The following is an 18,835-nucleotide window of genomic DNA, read 5'->3' as shown; positions in this document are numbered from 1 at the left end:
TTTGAAAAGTATCTGGATGGTTATATGAATAGGAAAGGCTTAGAGGAATATGGGCTAACTGCTGGCAAATGGAACTAGATTAATTTAGACTATCTGGTCGGCAAGGACAAGTTGGACCAAAGAGTCTGTTTCTGTGCTGTACATTACTATGACTCTATGACTCCATCAAATTCTACATAATTTTTTGACAGTTGAATTTCATCTTGACTTTATGTCCTCCAGTGGAAATAATCCCATTCTAATAAATGAAGTAACAATCCTTGTTACCATTCCACTGAATCTTTGAGAAATGTTTCCCATGGTTTTCCAGTCATTTTTATAGCATCAAAAATCACACGCAGTATTCTAACCACACATAATGTTAGCTGAACATAATCAAATTTGCTGATGTCTTAAACAGCAGCAAATTCCAGTGTCCTACCAGCCCTGTGCTCACGAACCTGCATTGCTCCCACTCAAGTAATGTCTTGATTTTAAAATTCTTATCCTTTTCAAATCTATGCAAGGCCTCAACCTTCCCTATATTTTTAATCTCTAGTCCCACAACCCACTGAGATATGTGTTATTATTTTTGCAACCCTAATTTTAATTGAATCACCATTGATGGTCATAACATATATTGCCCAAGCTCTGGAATTCCCTCACTACACTTTTCCACCTCCCTAACTCATAATTATCTATTGAAACATTCCTTAAAATCTACCTCTCTGACCAAGCTTTAGGTCATCTGATCGTATAGCTTCCTCAGTGTTGTACTTTGTTTTATGCTGTTCCTGCATTCATGAAATTTAGTTTTATTGTCATTATAATTTTCTATTTTTCTCCAGTTCCCTCTTATTATTTGCTTCACTTTCTTTCTTATATTGATTCTAATACACTAAGAAAATTCAAAAATGCTTAACTCAATACATTTTAAAGCCATTTGCTTCTGAGAATTTTTTTTTATTTTTGCCACTGGGTGGAGGCAGCATTACAGAGGCCTGGTGCCATCTTGCTGAGGTGTGCTATATCACCTGCTTTGGTGCAAATCATCTCTTGCAAAGAGCACCCATACAAACAGTCTAGCATGCACTGGGAACCTGTGAAGGAGCACTCTACTGATGTCACATAGTTCAACAAACTGATGCAATCTCACTTGGACCTCACAGGTCCTGGTGGTGAATTTGTGTGTCACTCTGCAACCAACAACCAATAATGTGTCATGATTGTAAAGCGGTCAGCCAGATGGACGTCATAGAATATGAGTTCCACAATTGGGACTGTTATTCTGCCAGATTTAAACAGAAGTGTCAAAGGTGCTCTTCACTCAGAACTGGTTCTGAGGAAGCTGGATCAATGTCAAGGACTCGCCACATGTAAAAGAACAGTGAACTTGGTGATGGGATATCTCTGTGGAGTTATTTCAATGTTGTCAAAAGAAAAGCATGCTCTTGAACAAATGCTCTCGGACAATTTGAATTGGGGACAAATTAGGTTGTCCCATTTGATTCTGCAGACTGAGCCTAGTATGTGGAAAAAATGCATTAGTTTTTTTCCGGACAGATGAAAAGCAATGAATAATTCCCCTGATAGCTTGTGAATCTGCAGCTTTTTCAGTTACTAGGGACCTGACTTTCCCTGAGGCACCACATGCTAAAACCTTTCAAGAGTTGACTAATTTAGTTGAGAAATAGTAAAACTCCCAAGATACCTCTAATTCTGCAACACAATTTGTTTACTCAGCAATTTGAGAACCAGGGAAATCCATATCAGGATTTTTGACTAGGTTAAGGTGACTGGCAGAGGCACGTGCCTTTGATTTAACCCTTATTGAGATGCTGAGAAACCTTTTCATATGTGGGGTTAATGATGTGACCATGCAAAAGTGCCTACTAGTTAAACCTGAATTGGATTTAAAATAGTTTTATCATTGAAAAATGCAGCAAGTGGAGCATATGGGTTGCAGGGTATTGTGATGAAAGTAGACACCCTCACCAGTGTGACTGAGTAAGGGGAGCACCACTTGAATGAAAGCAATTGCATAGCCTCCCTCCGGACATGTCCTGAAAAGAGGGACTCTAGGTCAGCCCACAGCAAAACCTCAAAACAAATCCAAGTCTCAGCCAAATTGTTTAAATTTTCTTCAAGATCCAGGCCGGCAAGCCATTTTAGTTGCTGTTGGTATGTGGACTTGAGACAGCAAAAGAGTCCCACCATACCTAAATTGAGTAAGAGAACTCATAGGCCTGTATACAGGACAGTGCACCCTCTGGAAAGCCACCTACATCTAGTATAGATCAGGTAAATTGATTAGCAACATCCAATCAAATAAACTTCTGGTTAAATGGCCCAAAGGTTTGAATGGAGTTCAATACTGGCGTGGCTACATCAGTGATCACAGAATGAGTCTTTAACAAAATTCGCTGTGGACTTCCACTCTTGGTTTGCGCAAGACCTTGAGTGGACTGAGAACCTATACCAGGGAACCTCTACAAATTAAGGATACAGCTTCAGTTCCAATCTCTTATGAGAAGCAGCTGGTTCAGTTACCACTGATTGTAGTAAAAGGTTCGGGCCCAAGCTTGATGGGGTGATATTGGTTGAGAAAAATTCATATAGATTGGCTCAACAGTTTTCAATTAGGAAATGGCTGCCTGAGCGAAGCCCTAATTAAATACTCAGATGTAGTCCACGAACATCTAGGGACTATCAGAGGACCCAAGGCCACCTTGCACGTTAACCAGGAAGCAATTTCATGATTCTGCAAGACCTGCCCAGTGCCATTTCCCTTACACCAAAAGTTGAGGCAGAAATCATCAGACCAGTCTGATTTGCAGAGAAGTCCAACGGATCAGAAACTGCTTTTCACAGCTGGACAAATATCCAATCCCTCGCATTGAGGATTTATAAGCAAATCTGACAGAGGGGCTGTCCTTCAAGAAGCTGGACATGAGCCATTTATACCTACAACTGAGTTTAGATGAGGATACCCCGAAGTATATGCTACAATTAATACCCGTAAGGGTTTGTGCCGATATACAAGACTTCCATTTGGGGTGCCATCAGCCTGTGCAATTTTTCAGTGGACGATGGAGAACATTTTAAAAAGATTATTCCAGGTCACCATTTATCTAGATGACATGCTAATAACAAGGAAGATGATCACTTACAGAACTTGGATATAGTCCTTAGATATTTCCACAGTCAGGTGTACATCTTAGAAGGGAAGAGTGTGTGTTCCAGGCACCTCAAGTGACCTACTTGGGCTGCAAAGTCGACAAGATTGGGTTACATGTATTGTAAGATAAAGCGAGTGCAATCAAAGGTGCCCCAGCTACCATATCAGCATAAGAGCTTAGATCTTTCCTTGGGCTGGTGAATGATAATGGAATTCATACATGCCCTTGCCTTAATCCTGGCACCTTTGCATCGACCATTAAAAAGGGGTTAGCCTTGCAAATGGTTGTGTAGCCAAGCCATAGCTTTCAGGAAAGTGAAGGAACAGCTGCCATCCTCTATGGTTTTGGCACAGTATGATTTCAAGCGAGATCTGGTATTGACATATGATGCCTCCCCATACAGCAGTGAGGTAGTAATAGCTCAGAGCTGACCAAAAGAAGAGGAATGCCCAATAGCATATGCAACCAGAACTTCGGCGAATACAGAGCATAAATACACCCAGATAGAGAAGGAAGGCTCAGTGGTCATATTTGGGGTCAGGAAGTTCCATTAACAGTTGTAAATTTGTAAAATTACTGAACTACAAACCCATTCTAGGTCTAAAAGGCGGTGCCGCCCATAGCTTCAGGCCAAATTCAGCAGTGGGCTCTAATTGTAAGTGCATACAATTATAAGTTGGAACACCATCCAGAAGGCCAAGTAGCAAATACCATCCCTGGAAGAGTCTGTGAAGATTTTAAATTTTCTGGGCACCTTTCCAGTCACAACTGACAATATCCGACTTTGGATGCAGAAAGCTCCGGTTCTGGCAAAACTAAAACAGCTGGTGGTGCTGGGGAAAGCCAAAGGACCGTTGCACCCAGAATTGAAACCTTTTTAGAACCAGCGAGACCAAATCACAGTTGAGGACAGCATATTATTGTGGGGCGCAAGAGTGATTGTCTTCGGCAAGGTCACCACCAGATACTGGCTGAACTCCACTAGGATCATCCAGGGGTTTCCAAAATGAAGATGTTGGCAAGAAGTTATGTATGGTCATCAGGATGGGACGCAAACATTGCATGTTGATGGGGCAGTGCCCAGAATCCCAACAAGGGCAAAAGTTACCACCAGCAGATCCCTCACATCCTGGATTCAGTTATGCAATGATTATGTAGATCCTTTCATGTGCTCAATGTTGTTCGTCATTGTGGATGCCCACTCAAGCATAGATTGACATGCATAGATTTCATTTGTCAAACACTGGGACAACAATAGAAAAGCCGCATACATCTTTTTCAATACACAAACTCCCGGAAGTGTTCGTTTACCAGCAGGGAATTTGAGTATTTCCGAAAATCAAATGGTATTCTTCATATAAGGATAAGGACAAATTCATACCATCCATCGTCCAGTTGTCTGGCAGAAGGAGCGGTGCAAACTATGACGGCAGTCTTTAAGAAACAACCTACAGTTTTACAAGATACCAAACTGCCCTGGTTCCTATTTGATTATAAGATCATCCCTTGTGCAGTAACATAGCCCCAGCAGAGTTACATGTGGGGAGATGTTTCCACACCAGATTAAATCTAATCTTCCTGGACCTGAAAGGGGAGGGTGAAATGTTATCAGGATCGCCAATGTTGGACTGAAGATTTCAAGAAAGGAGAGAGGCAGTTTACTTTAGGGAACAAAATTTCATGTGGGAACCACAGGAATGACCCTGTGTCGATAAGAGGATATGATCGATATGAGGTCAGGGCCAGTAACATATAAAGTTTGGGTAGGCACGATGGTCCTGAACAAGCACATAAACTATATGAAAGCTGCAAACTGGCAAACCGATTGGGAGCAAAACATGCCTCAACAATTCTGGAACCTGTGGTTTCTCCCTTTCAATCAAGCATTGAATATACCCATGAATCCAAGATGGACATGATGGATGGCACTACCTCAACTCCCTTGCCACCTGAAGTGGACAATGAATTCTTCCGAGATGCTCCAGGCGCAAGATGCGAGCCATTGTGCATTACATGCTGCCTATATCACAGGTAGAGCTGGAGGAACCTAACCTGATGTAAAGCATCCCAGAAGGAGCAACCAAAAGAAAGAACTGGCCTATGTCCTCTAACTCAGAGGAGGAGGGATGCACTGATTGTAACAAGGATAGCCAAGTGGACCTCATAGAATATGAGTTCCCTGATTGGGGCTGTTAATTTGGTCTAGGAGAAAGTGAGGGCTTCAGGTATTGGAGATATCGAGAGTGTGGTGCTGAAAAAGCACAGCAGGTCAGGCAGCATCCAAGGAGCAGGAGAATCAACATTTCAGGCTTAAGCCCTTCATCAGGAATGAGACTTGTGGCCCAGGGGGTGAGAGAAAAATGGGAAGCAGGTGGAGCTGGGGGAAGGTAGCTGGGAATGTGATAGGTATATGAAGGGGGGGGGGGGGGGTGAAGGTGATAGGTCAGAGAGGAGGGTGAAGCAGATAGGTGGGAAGGAAGGTGGACAGGTCAAGAGGGCAGTGTCGAGTTGGAGGCTCAGGATTGGGATAAGCTGGGGCAAGGGGAAATGTGGTGAAATCCACATTGATCCTGTGTGGTTGCAGGGTCCCAAGTCGGAAGATGAGGCTTGGCGTCTTCCTCCAAGCGTCAGGTGATTAAGATTTGCCGATGGAGGAGGCCCAAATATTGCATGTCCTTGCTGGATTGGGAGGGATAGTTAAAGTGTTTGGCCATGGGACGGTGGGGTTGGTTGGTGCAGGTGTCCCAAGGATGTTCTCTGTAACGATCCACAAATTATCGTCCTGTCTCCCCAGTGTTGAGGAGTCACATCAGGTGCAACAGATACAGTAGATAATATGTGTGAAAGTACAGGTAAATTTCTGTCGGATGTGAAAGGATCCTTTGGGGCCTTGGACAGAGGTGAGGGGAGAGGTGTGGGCACAGGTTTTGCACTTCTTACGCTGCCAGGGGAAGGTGTCAGGAGTGGAATGTGGGCTGGTGGGGGGCATGGATCTGACAAGGAAGTTGTGGAGGGAATGGTCTCTTCAAAACGCAGATGGGGTGGGAATGGATATATATCCCTAGTGGTGGGGTCTGTTTGTATGTCGCAGAAATGGCGGAGGTGATGTGATGTATCCGGAGGTTGGTGGGGTGGAAGGTTAGGACCAGGGGATTCTGTACTTGTTGTGATTGGAGGGGTCAGGTTCAAGGGCGGAGGTGCAGAAAGTGGAGATGTGCTGGAGGGCATCGTCGACCATGTGGGAGGGGAAATTGCAGTCTTTGAAGAAGGAGACCAACTGGGATGTTATGTGGTGGAACTGGTCATCCTGGAAGCAGATGTGGCAGAGGCAGAGGAGTTGGGAATAAGGGATGGCAGTTTTATCAGAGGCAAAGTGGGAGGAGGTGTAATCCGGGTAGCTGTGGAAGTTGGTGGGTTTGTAGTAGATGTCTGTGATTAGTCAGTCGCCGGAGATAGAGATGGAGAGGTCCAGGAAGGGGAGGGAGTGTCTGAGATGGTCCAGATGAATTTGAGGTCAGGGTGGAAGGTGTTGGTGAAGTTCATGAACTGTTCAACCTCCTCATGGGAGCAGGAGGTAATGCCGATACAGTCATCGATGTAGCGGAGGAAAAGGTGGGAATGATGCTGGTGTAGCTGCGGAAGATGGACTGTTTCACATACCTGACGCAGAGGCAGGCACAGCTGGGACCCATGGGGGTGCCCATGGCTACCCCTTCAGTTTAGAGGATGTGGGAGGATTGGAAGGAGACGTTGTTGAGGATGAGGACCAGTTCAGCCAGGCGAATGAGAGTGTCACTGGAAGACTATTGGTTGGGTCAACATAAGAGAAAGAATCTGAGGGCTTGGGGTCCTTCATCGAGGTGGATAGATGTGTACAGTGATAGGATGTCCATGATGAAGGTAATGCATTCGAGGTCGGGGAAATGAAAATCTTGGAGGAGGTGAAGGTCATTGATGGGGTTGCAAACGTTGGTGGGGAGTTCCTGCACTAAGGGGGACAGGACAGTGTCAAGGTATGCAGAGATGAGTTTGGTGTGGCGGGAGCATGCTGAGACAATGAGTTGACTGGGGCAGTCAAGTTAGTGAATCTTAGGTAGGAGTTAGAATTGAGCGGTGCAGGGTTCTCAGACTATGAAGTTGGAGGCTGCTCTAATGAGGAAACCATGGCTGACCGATATGAACAGGAGTGTCAGAGATTCTATTCCCTCTGAACTGGCTCTGAGGAAGCTGAATCAGTATCAAGGATTCTCTACATGTAAACAAAGGGTGACTTGGTGATGGGGTGCTGATCTCTGTGGAGCTATTTCATAAGCTATAAAGTGGGGCTCTAAACATCATCCAAAGAGAGAGGGGAGAAAATGTCAGTGATTGTGTATTACTCTGTTTGAGTGATGTGCCTATTGTACTAGAATGACTGAGGATTTGTGGAGGCAGGATGTAAGATTGTCAGATCGGTGAGGGTGGGGTGAAGCATCTGGAAATTAGGTCTGACTTTAGTGCCAATGAGTGCTTCTGGGTGTGTGCCTGACATGTGGTGTAGTCAGCAGAGTGAGAGACTAGTATTATGCAAAAGGGAATAGTCAAGTGAAAACACAAAATGTGTACCTCCTGAAGAAATGGTGGTACCCAGATTTAAATTGTGATTTTAGTCCAGTGTCAAAAGAATACTTCAACATATTTTTAGCATCTGTGCAAATTCTTGTGCGCAAAGTGTGCAAAGCAGGAAACCTTTCGCCTTGAAATCTGTTGAGCACCATGGATAATATGCTCCTTGGTTTGTTAAGCCAAACGCTGAAAGACTCAGAATGAAGATTTACCGTATGTTCAATGTCAGAGTTCTTCTATTTAATTTGTTTTTTCACTTCTGCCACCACCAGCAGTGGACAAAGATACATCATTCCTTGATGCGTTCAATGCCTGCTTTGCTCAGTTCGAGCAGAATGCCAGCGGCACAGTGTCACCTCCTCCAACAGCACCAGACACACCTGTTCCCACTGTCACTGCTGCAGATGTCAGATCGGTCTTTCTGAGAGTCAACCCAAAGAATGCGACTGGCCCGGATGGAGTCTCCAGCTGTGCACTTCGATCCTGTGTGGACTAGCTGGCTAAGGTATTCACTGACGTTTTCAACCTTTTCCTCCTACAAGTTGAAGTCCCCACCTGCTTCAAGAAGACCACCATCGTCTCAGTACTTAAGAAAGCACATGCAACATGCCTTAATGACTAAAGCCCAGTAGTTCTGACGTCCATAAACGTGAAGTACTTCTAGAGGCTGTTTACAGCCCACATCAAATCTAGCCTCCCAGCCTGCCTCGATTCTTGCTGTTTGCCTACTGACATAACAGGTCCACAACAGATGCCATTTCTCTAGTCCTGCACTCATCCCTAGAACACCTGGACAATAATGATACCTATGTCAGATTCCTGCTCATTAACTACAGCTCCACTTTCAACACCTTTAACCCCTCCAGACTGATCTCAAAACTGTGAAACCTAGGTCTCTGTTCTGCCCTCTGCAACTAGATCCTCAGCTTCCTGACCTAAAGACTGCGATCAATGAAGGTATACAACAGCACCACCTCCATGATAACCCTCAACACTGGAAACCACCTCCACCCAACAATGAATTCTCAGCCCCCTACTGTCCTTCCTTTACACCCACGACTATGTAGCCAAATTCCGAATGAACACCAGCTGCAACATTGCTGACGACACCACCATGGTAGGATAGATATCAAACAATGATAAGTCAATACAGAAAGGAGCTAGAGGGTTTTGTGGCATGGTGCAATGACAACAACCTCTCTCTCAATGTCAACAAAATAAAAGAACTGATCGTTGACTTCAGAAACAAAGACAGAAAACACCCCCATCTACATCAATGGAATGGAGTTGAAAGTGTCAAGTGCCAAGGAGTGACAATAACTGACAACCTATCCTGGACTTCCGTGTAGATATGACGGTCAAGAAGGCACAATAATGCCTCTTCCTCCTCAGCCAACATGAAATTCAGCATGACCATAAGGACCCTCACCAACTTTTACGGATGCACCATAAAGAGCATTATATCAGGGTACATAACGGCCCAGTGTGGCATCTGCTGTGCCCAGAACAGTAAGAAACTACAGAAGGTTATGTGCACAGATCAGACCATGGATTCATGGATTCATTCATGGATTCCATTTACACTTCTCATTGCTGTGGAAAGACTGCTCACATTATCAAAGACCCCTCGCATTCTGCTAATGCTCTCCTACAACCTCCTGTATCAGGCAGAAGATACAAAAGTTTGAACGTTTGCACCAACAAGTTCAAGAACAGCTTCCCTGCTGTTGTTAGACTGATGAATGGATCGTCTAACTTCAAATTAACAAGTTGATCTTGTTAATGTTCATCTTGTTTCTGTGCAATGTAACCTGTATGTCTCCCTCTCTCCAAGCACCCTATAATCTATTGGGCCAGTGGTGTAATGAATAATGTGTCTGACTTCGGATCAGAAGACTGTTGGTTCGAGTCCGACCTGGCTCAAGTGCAATGTGCTTTAGGGGTGGCATGGTGGCTCAGTGGTTAGCACTGCTTCCTCACAGCGCCAGGGACCCAGGTTCAATTCCAGCCTTGGATAAAACTGTCTGTGTGGAGTTTGCACATTCTCCCCGTGTCTGCATGGGTTTCCTCCGGGTGCTCCGGTTTCCTCCCACAGTCCAAAGATGTGCAGGTCAGGTGAATTGGCCATTCTAAATTGCCCATAGTATTAAGTGCTTTAGTCCGAGGGAAATGGGTCTGGGTGGGTTTCTCTTCGGAGGGGCGGTGTGGACTTGTTAGGCTGCAGGGCCTGTTTCCACACTGTAGGGAATCTAATCTAATCTAATCTGTATGTCCTTGCTCACAATGATCTGCCTTTACTGTTCATAAACAAAGCGTTTTGCTGTACTTAAGTACACGTAACAATAAATCAAGTCAACAACAACCATATAACAGCGCGCAAAATAAATAGGAATGGCATAGGGGTCTCTGCTGGATGGGTGCTGGTGGTCAAGAAAGGCACTCCAAGGAGGTCAGGAGCAAGGCTGAAAAGAGTAAGAAAAAGGAAAGGTTGTACTTTATCCTAAACACAAACCAATTAAATTTTTACAAAAAAATGTAGTTATTGTGCTTTTCTGTTGATAAGAGGTAAAAAAAATTGGAGTAACTAGGAAAACTTGCAAGGAAACAGGGTTACAGTAAACAGTTCCAGTACAGAGGTGACAATAGAGCAATATATTTTAATGCTGAAATTTGGGAAATGTTCACTTATAACTTGATTTTTGTTTATTTATTTAGTTGTGTTTGCTTTGTTCTTTGTATTATTTAATGATTTTAAAAGTATTTCATCACCTTTTACAACTCATTTTCAGCTTTTGAATACTACTCCCAGTAGTTCAAATAGTACATGTTTCCATAGAGACTCAACCTCTTAAAAAGACAGTATGGTTTATAGGTACATCAGAACTAAGCAATTCACTTTACCTTGGTAATATCCATTTCTAATTGTAATCGAGCGACAGCAAAGCTTTCCAATGAGCTATAATTGAGAAAGAAAATAAATTAGACTTACAATTTACGATTAAATATGAAATTCAATGTTATGTGTAAAACGTCTGTCAGATATAAAATGGTTCTCAATGTAATAAGTTAAATACACATATTTATCAAAGATATGGATTTGACAATTGTCTATACTATTTAGTTGTTAATTTATCCTAATGTCACTTGAAAGGTGGGTTTAATTAGTTCACTGCCATGCTACAGGTCCAACATTGAGTCAATAAAAATATTTATTTATGTTTCTTTTTTTTTGTGCTGCTTAATTCTTCTCGCCTGAGAATAGGCAATCTATAGTAATACGCTTGTAGACACATTAGGGCTACAGATTATTGTCCTGCTAGCAAAAGTGAAAAAAAGAGTCTATGTTTCTACATGGTGCTATTATATTATAAATTATTTCCTGAACAATGAACATCATAGTAGCTTTTGCCATGCTTCAAGTGGCTAATACATGCTCAGAACCTCTCTGTACAAAATTATAACAAGTGGTTCTTTAAATTAAAAAGAAATCATGGCACTTCTTTTGATCCAATAATGACACATAAAATAATTTACAGTATTGCATAATTATTCTCAAAATCAAAATGTTCATAGTGTTGGGAGTATTCAAAGGATGCCGTTTATCTATAATAGCTGGACAGATTGCATCATTACAATACATGTCAAAAATATTTTCGGCCTGTGTCATAGGAAATCTGCAGATATGTACAGATGCACATGAATTCTAAATGACTCTGGTACAAACTTCTCAGATTTATAACTTGTGAAGTTTATACAGGCAATTTCAATTAAAAGCCTCCCCGAAATTAGTCAGTAAAGGAAGGAAGATGTGTTGGGCATTTTGAAAAACTTGAGGATAGACAAGTCCCCCGGGCCTGACGGGATATATCCTAGGATTATGTGGGAAGCAAGAGAGGAAATTGCAGAGCCGTTGGCAATGATCTTTTCGTCTTCACTGTCAATGGGGGTGGTACCAGGGGACTGGAGAGTGGCGAATGTTGTGCCCCTGTTCAAAAAAGGGAATAGGGATAACCCCAGGAATTACAAGCCAGTGAGTCTTACTTCGGTGGTAGGCAAAGTAATGGAAAGGATACTGAGGGGTAGGATTTATGAGTATCTGGAAAGACACTGCTTGATTAGGGACAGCCAGCACGGATTTGTGAGGGGTAGGTCTTGCCTTACAAGTCTGATTGAATTCTTTGAGGAGGTGACCAAGCATGTGGATGAGGGTAGAGCAGTGGATGTAGTGTACATGGATTTTAGTAAGGCATTTGATAAGGTTCCCCATGGGAGGTTTATGTGGAAAGTCAGGAGGCATGGGATAGTGGGAAATTTGGCCAGTTGGATAGAGAACTGGCTAACTGGTCGAAGTCAGAGAGTGGTGGTAGATGGTAAATATTCAGCCTGGAGCCCAGTTACAAGTAGAGTTCCTCAGGGATCAGTTCTGGGAGCTCTGCTGTTTGTAATTTTTATTAATGACTTGGAAGAGGGAGTTGAAGGGTGGGTCAGTAAATTTGCAGATGATACGAAGATTGGTGGAGTTGTGGATAGTGAGGTGGGCTGTTGTCGGCTGCAAAGGGACTTAGATATGATGCAGAGCTGGGCTGAGGAGTGGCAGATGAAGTTCAACCCTGTCAAGTGTGAGGTTGTCCATTTTGGAAGGACAAATAAGAATGGGAATACAGGGTTAACAGTAGGGTTCTTAGTAAGGTGGAGGAGCAGAGGGATCTTGGGGTCTATGTTCATAGCTCTTTGAAATTTGCCACTCAGGTGGATAGAGCTTGTAAAAAGGCCTATGGTTCATTAGCAGAGGGATTGAATTCAAGAGTCGTGAGATGATGTTGCAGCTGTACAGGACCTTGGTAAGGCCACATTTGGAGTACTGTGTGCATTTTGGTCGCCTCACTTTAGGAAAGATGTGGAAGCTTTGGAGAGGGTGCAGAGGAGATTTACCAGGATGTTGCCTGGAATGGAGAATAGGTCATACGAGGATAGGTTGAGAGTGCTAGGCCTTTTCTCATTGGAACGGCGAAGGATGAGGGGTGACTTGATAGAGGTTTATAAGATGATCAGGGGAATAGATAGAGTAGACAGTCAGAGACTTTTTCCCCGGGTACAACAGAGTGTTACGAGGGGACATAAATTTAAGGTGAAAGGTGGAAGGTATAGGGGGGGATGTCAGGGGCAGGTTCTTTACCCAGAGAGTGGTGGGGGCATGGAATGCGCTGCCTGTGGGAGTGGCAGAGTCAAAATCATTAGTGACCTTTAAGCGGCAATTGGATTTGTACATGGATAGGTGCTTAAGCTAGGACAAATGTTCGGCACAACATCGTAGGCCGAAGGGCCTGTTCTGTGCTGTATTGTGCTATGTTCTATGTAAATGAGCCTTATTAGCTAAAATAAGTCTCAGTTACCAACTATGGCTTTTGCTGGATTGCAATTAGGATGATACAATTGGCGACAGATTAGGAAAAGCAAATTATGTCCCGTGCTGCCTTTCTTGATTACTATCCAGTGATTCCTTCAGGAATTGTGAAATGTTAATTTGCCTACTGAGTGAGAACGCTACTATGCTTCACTTTCACAAAAATAGTAATACTTTAGTATTGACCATTATATTTTACATGTCAGTAATGATGATTTGGACATGGTACCAAATGACATTTACACATTTGGAACCATATCCTAGGAAAAAATTTCGGTTTTCAGGAAAATAGAACAATGATACATAAAAATTGCTAAAGAGATAGATCTGAAGAATGGTACTACACAAATAACTAAGATTTATTTTTCCTTTTAAATTTGGCTATTTAATACTGTGTGCACTAAAACCTGCATAAAGCAGTAGAGGCTACATTATCCCACAAAAGGAATGCTAAAGTAGTATAGAAAGTGGATCACTGAAAAAGGTATTTTATTTGCAGCTGTTTTCATTATCACACTTGAAAACTTTTTTTATGGATACACACTTGATTGTGCATATCATTATGATTGCATTATTAATATAGTCCTATTATATGATTAAGCAAATACTGTAAGTAGGTTAAGAAACTCAAAACCGATGTGTTGGCACTCTAAATAATTGCCTTTATCAAAATTTTATTTTTTTCAAAGGTATTGACCAAGGGCAGATGACATATGATGGTCAGCACTGGCATGCCACGGAGATGTGTTTCTGCTGTGCACGTTGCAAGAAGTCATTACTTGGACGACCTTTCCTACCAAAACAAGGACAGATATTTTGCTCCAGATCCTGCAGTGTTGGGGAAGATCCCAGTGGCTCTGACTCTTCAGACTCTGCATTTCAGAGTGCACGATCAAGAGAATCTCGGCGCAGTGCTAGAATAGGTAGAAACAGCAATAAAGTAGAAGATAAAAATGTAAGACCAAATATATCACAAGCAGCAATGAACAGATATTCTACAGATATTGATCCTCTTTCTCAACAAATGGATATGCTAAGTCTTGCTAGTCAAGCGACCAGTTTGAACAAAGAGGGTCTATGGAAAATCAGAGATGTCTACCAGTTTGAAGACGACTCTACTGAGAGGGCTAAATTTGTGGAAAGACCTTCTCAATCTCTAAGTCAGTATAGTGTGAGGAATGAATTTAATCCAACACATTGCGTAAGCAATCAGAGTGATTTATGGGGGAAAGAATTTAATGCAAAGAGAAGTTCAACTGCTGCCATGAAAGATCATAGTGATAGTTTTATCCAAGAAGATAAAGAAGATTATTATCCTTCAGCAATCAGAACTCAAGAAAGCTTTAGTAGTGCATCGAGCCATAGTGTTACTGAATCCCGATCAAATCCAACTGTACCAGGATATGAGATCGAAAGAGAATTGATTTCTCATCAGAGTCGAACCAGACATCCAATCAGTGCACTTAGTTTTACTGATCAACTTACCTTTCTTGAACAAACCCCAAGGGAATCAGTAGAATCTCTTGCACTTTCAAATGCAACAGGTACAGTATACTTGTGGTTAATTATTAATTAAAATGAACGTAGTGGCCTACTCCAAAAGCAGCTTTGAAAAAGAGGCCAGCTCATATTAGAGCCACAGAGAGGAGTAGTCCCAGTGCTAAATTGACAGATCTTAACTAAGATGGTGGGAACAGACCAATTCTCAAAATAGCTGCAAAATTATAACTAAATACTTCCAAACTTTGTCATTATCTTTGGGAACAGGTTAAAAAAAAAACTAGGCCCACATTGGGACATTAAACTTTGGAAACATTGATCTCGGAGCTCTTTGGGCAATGAAATTAGCCTGGGGATCGTGGGCCAGATATTTGCTATCCATTAACCTATTTACTTTTTGTTTGATATAATTTCTAACATCAATCAAGCCCAGTTGTCTGTTAAAAGTATCACTATGAGAAAAAAGACCCTAAAGAAAGCACCCATTGCATCAGCTAACAACACAATCTGAAAGCTCAGTACTGACTTGAAGAAAAAAGGTCTGTAATCTGACCTATAGCAATACTTTACATACTTTATTCTCTGATTATTTACCTGCCCTTCTCCTGCCTCCCTGCAGACCTCAGTATAACAAACTAGAATGTTTATCAATAGATATGCTGTTCAGCCCATTTATTATTTACTAAATTTCTATCAGGTCACTCCTTGTGGCTGGCAAACTAATATTTTCATTGAAGTAGGAGATATTCAATCTTCTGAACTTTTCTCAGGGCCACCAAATCACCCATATTATAAGGGCCTAAAACAAACTGTCCACAATACTCCAGATGTGGTCTTATCAGTGACCTGTAGGATGATTGAAAGGTCCATTAATTTATACTGAATGTTCCTGTTGATACAATTCAATACCCTGTTTAGCTGTAGTTTCTCTACATTTATTGGCTGATATGTTTATCATTGATGTTGGAAATGTATTGTTTGGTCTTGCACAATTCAATGGGTTTTTCTTACATATTTTTGGAATTTACCCCTTCCAGTTTTTTCATTGCTCTATGTCATAATTATAATAATTCTCAGGCTATGACCAGTAACTTCAGCACTATTAGATAATATTTGATTGAGGATTGTTTTCAAAGATTTATGCACACCCAGACTAATTTCTTCTTAACTTCTTGTTAAATTAGCCCTGCAAAACAGTTTAACAAGCTGGCAGTAGACTAAGGGAAGGATTATTCTGTACTGTCCTCATGTAGATCAGCTACTTATTAACACACCATTAAAATTCCAATAGTTACCCAATTATTTTGCTCAAATAAAGGCCAGAATGTTTCCGAGGCAACAGAGGCCCTATTTAAGGGACAAAAACCAGGAGTGATCCCACTGCAGTGTGACCCAGGACTGGGTTTTACAGTCAGCAAACAGTTAAGTGGCTGGCAATAGCTTGCTTTTTTATTAAGAATGGTGACCCACCCCCATCTAACAATCACAAGGTTGGTTGCTCAGCAGCCAACAAGAGTGATGCTCAACTTACATTGAGCAAGTTTACGCTTTGATGGACACATGCCATCACAACCAGGAAAAAGTAGGGTTTGGGGAACTGGGACAGTCAAGCAAGCCCTGATGAGCCTGGAGTTCGGATATCGCTGAGGTCAGGCAGGGCTGACATTGCATGAATGGCCATTGCAGCCAAGGTCAAACTCAGCCTGAAAAGGAGGCAAACACACCCTGGAACACTGGGAGACCAGTCATTCTCCCAAGTCACAAAGGACTCACTTGCCACAGGTTAAATGTCAATGGCGGCAAGAAGAACCTCTTGTTTGGCCATTAAGGTGGTTCAAATGGGCTCCATGTAGGGCTACATCTTCCACTTTTCTCACCAGTGACAAAGAGAAAAGTTGATGGAAGTAGACATACCACCACAAACCTTACCATGCCATTTTGCCATCCTTCCTACTTGACCTCATGCCCAAAGACCCTGAAATTCCATAAACGGAATATAAAGCCCTCAAAACAAATTATTTTAGAAGCTTCACATTTTAAAATGTGCTTGAAACTAGTTTGGCTTAATTTGATTTTCAGCTTCACTTTCAGAAATAATTTATTTTTCCTTGAATGAATTGATTCTTGTTATATTTAATCTTAATGCAAGTGTTTTTCATTTTTTTTTTATCCTGCCAACAAATTATATTTTCAGGAGCTTCTGTGGAAGGTGGTGCCAGACGCCAGGAGCATTTGTCCAGGTTTTCAATGCCTGACTTGAGCAAAGACTCTGGCATGAATGGATCAGAAAAACTTAGCAATATGGGTACACTTAACTCTTCTGCTAGATTTAGAAGCACAGAATCCATTAGAAGCCTAAACTCAGCCCAGCAATACCAGGATTTGCAGCCACCCTTGGATAGGCTCAGGCACCCTTTGCAGTATCAAGAATTATCGACTCAAAGAAGAATGCCGCCAGGGTTCGACTGTCCAGATGGTGCCATAAGTAACAGAATGCAAGCTAGCATGAATGCTAGAATTGCACCCATGAGTGAACGGACCCAGAGACGGATGCATAATCGGGAGAATAACTCCCGCCATCATCGTCACAAGCCAAGGAGATCCAGACGATCTCGTTCTGATAATGCTCTTCACCTAGCTTCAGATAAACGTTATCAACTAAGAGACAGATCTCAAATGTTTTCAGGTGAAGACTATGAACAATTAATGATGCGAAGAAGAAGCAGGGATGCATTTGGAAATGGCCAGTTGAGAGATCCATACAATCGTTATCCTAGAACTGCCTCTGACCTGACGTTGCAAAATCAAGTAGGTGATAAATTGCTCAGACCTTATTTTAATGACCATGATGATTGGTGTTCAACCTGTTCCTCGTCTTCAGAGTCTGAGGAAGAAGGGTACTTCCTAGGGCAACCTATTCCACGCCCTGTTCAGCTTCGCCCCATTACTAGCGATGAATTTATGTATGGTTATAATTCACCTGTTCCTATATCATCCAACCTGAGTGGCAGGTACCAATCACATTATAGGAAGAGACAAAAAAGCAAGAACTGCATTATCTCATAATTTTTTGCACAATTTATTTCCAGCAAGAATGTAAACGAATAAAAGTTGCACTCAAATTAATTATTAAGAAATTAACATTGGCAAAGGCAATATAATTTAAATCAGTATTTAAAAACTGTTACAATATTCCTGATTTAAATGAAGGATATTTGCTTGCTTTTTTGATTTAAATCAATTTATTTGTGATATAATATCATCTAATATACATTCTGCAGTTATAGTCATCAAATGAATTGTATACATTTTACTAAAATCCACTTACATAGCTGTGAGCATGTTTACAACTTAAGATATTGTCTATGTTCTTATATTGTGTACTGTAATTTCCCTTCCACTGCCACAGAAAGTTATATCAAGCTTAACAATCAGTATGTTATACCAAACAAAGTTACAGAACAGCTTAACCTGTTGTGTTTTTAATGCTAATGTGTTGTAATTAAAATTGAAAATTCATTAAGTTAATTATATTTACTGTACATATCATGCAAAAGGAGGATTTCTAAGAAAGTATTTTTATATTTTGTATTGTATAAAGTGTTTTGAAGTAGTAGTCCATGCATGTTTACTTTCTTTGTGGTGTTTTCAATGGAAATTTATTAAAATCTTGCATCCTTTAACACAATGTTCTTTAAAATGATTTTTGGCTTACAATGTTTGAATGTGTTCCACTATTTATTATCAAAAAGTCCATACTTTTTGTAAATTTCACACCTTTCTCAAACTCAAGTCAATTCATACTAATTCTGCTTGCTGAAGATGCCTTTCCTTTACGTATAAAAATTTTGTACTGTGAATGAACCCAAAACTATTTTTAAATGTAAGTGATCTGGATGGGTTGATCCTCCTCTGCCATTCACCTGTACTCTTTAATCTGTCACTGCAAACTTAGGTCGTAGGTATCGTGCAGAAAACGGATGAAACAATATACAATTCTGCAAATAATATAATATAATTTAAACAGTGACGGGTCTCATAATGAACTCATATTCGCAATGATTAGACACTCAGTAAAGCTATCCAATTTATTGGTTATCCAATCCATTTTACGTTGGGGGGAATGGCTAAAATACTGAGACCCTACATTACAGTGGGCTGTTTTTAT

General features: G+C 41.5%; 1 protein-coding gene across 5 annotated transcripts in view; it reads left to right on the top strand.

Annotated features, from left to right (window-relative positions):
- The window catches only part of prickle2b (prickle homolog 2b), a 286,023-nt gene extending 267,689 nt beyond the window's left edge, over positions 1–18,334 (top strand). For 4 of the 5 annotated variants that reach the window (XM_072582475.1, XM_072582477.1, XM_072582476.1 and 1 more), the window contains 2 exons: positions 13,857–14,711; positions 16,862–18,333. In XM_072582475.1, coding sequence (XP_072438576.1) covers positions 13,857–14,711; positions 16,862–17,733 — 1,727 coding nt within the window. In that variant the 3' untranslated portion in view covers positions 17,734–18,333. Of the gene's footprint in view, positions 1–13,856; positions 14,712–16,861 lie in introns of all 5 variants that reach the window. The other variant, XM_072582473.1, reaches the window with a different exon arrangement.
- The last annotated feature ends 501 nt before the right edge of the window (positions 18,335–18,835 follow it).

Source organism: Chiloscyllium punctatum, chromosome 12 (genome assembly GCF_047496795.1).
Source record: "Chiloscyllium punctatum isolate Juve2018m chromosome 12, sChiPun1.3, whole genome shotgun sequence".
Lineage (NCBI taxonomy): Eukaryota > Metazoa > Chordata > Chondrichthyes > Orectolobiformes > Hemiscylliidae > Chiloscyllium > Chiloscyllium punctatum.
Note: the sequence above shows the minus strand (reverse complement) of the source record. Positions and strands in the feature narration are given on the sequence as shown.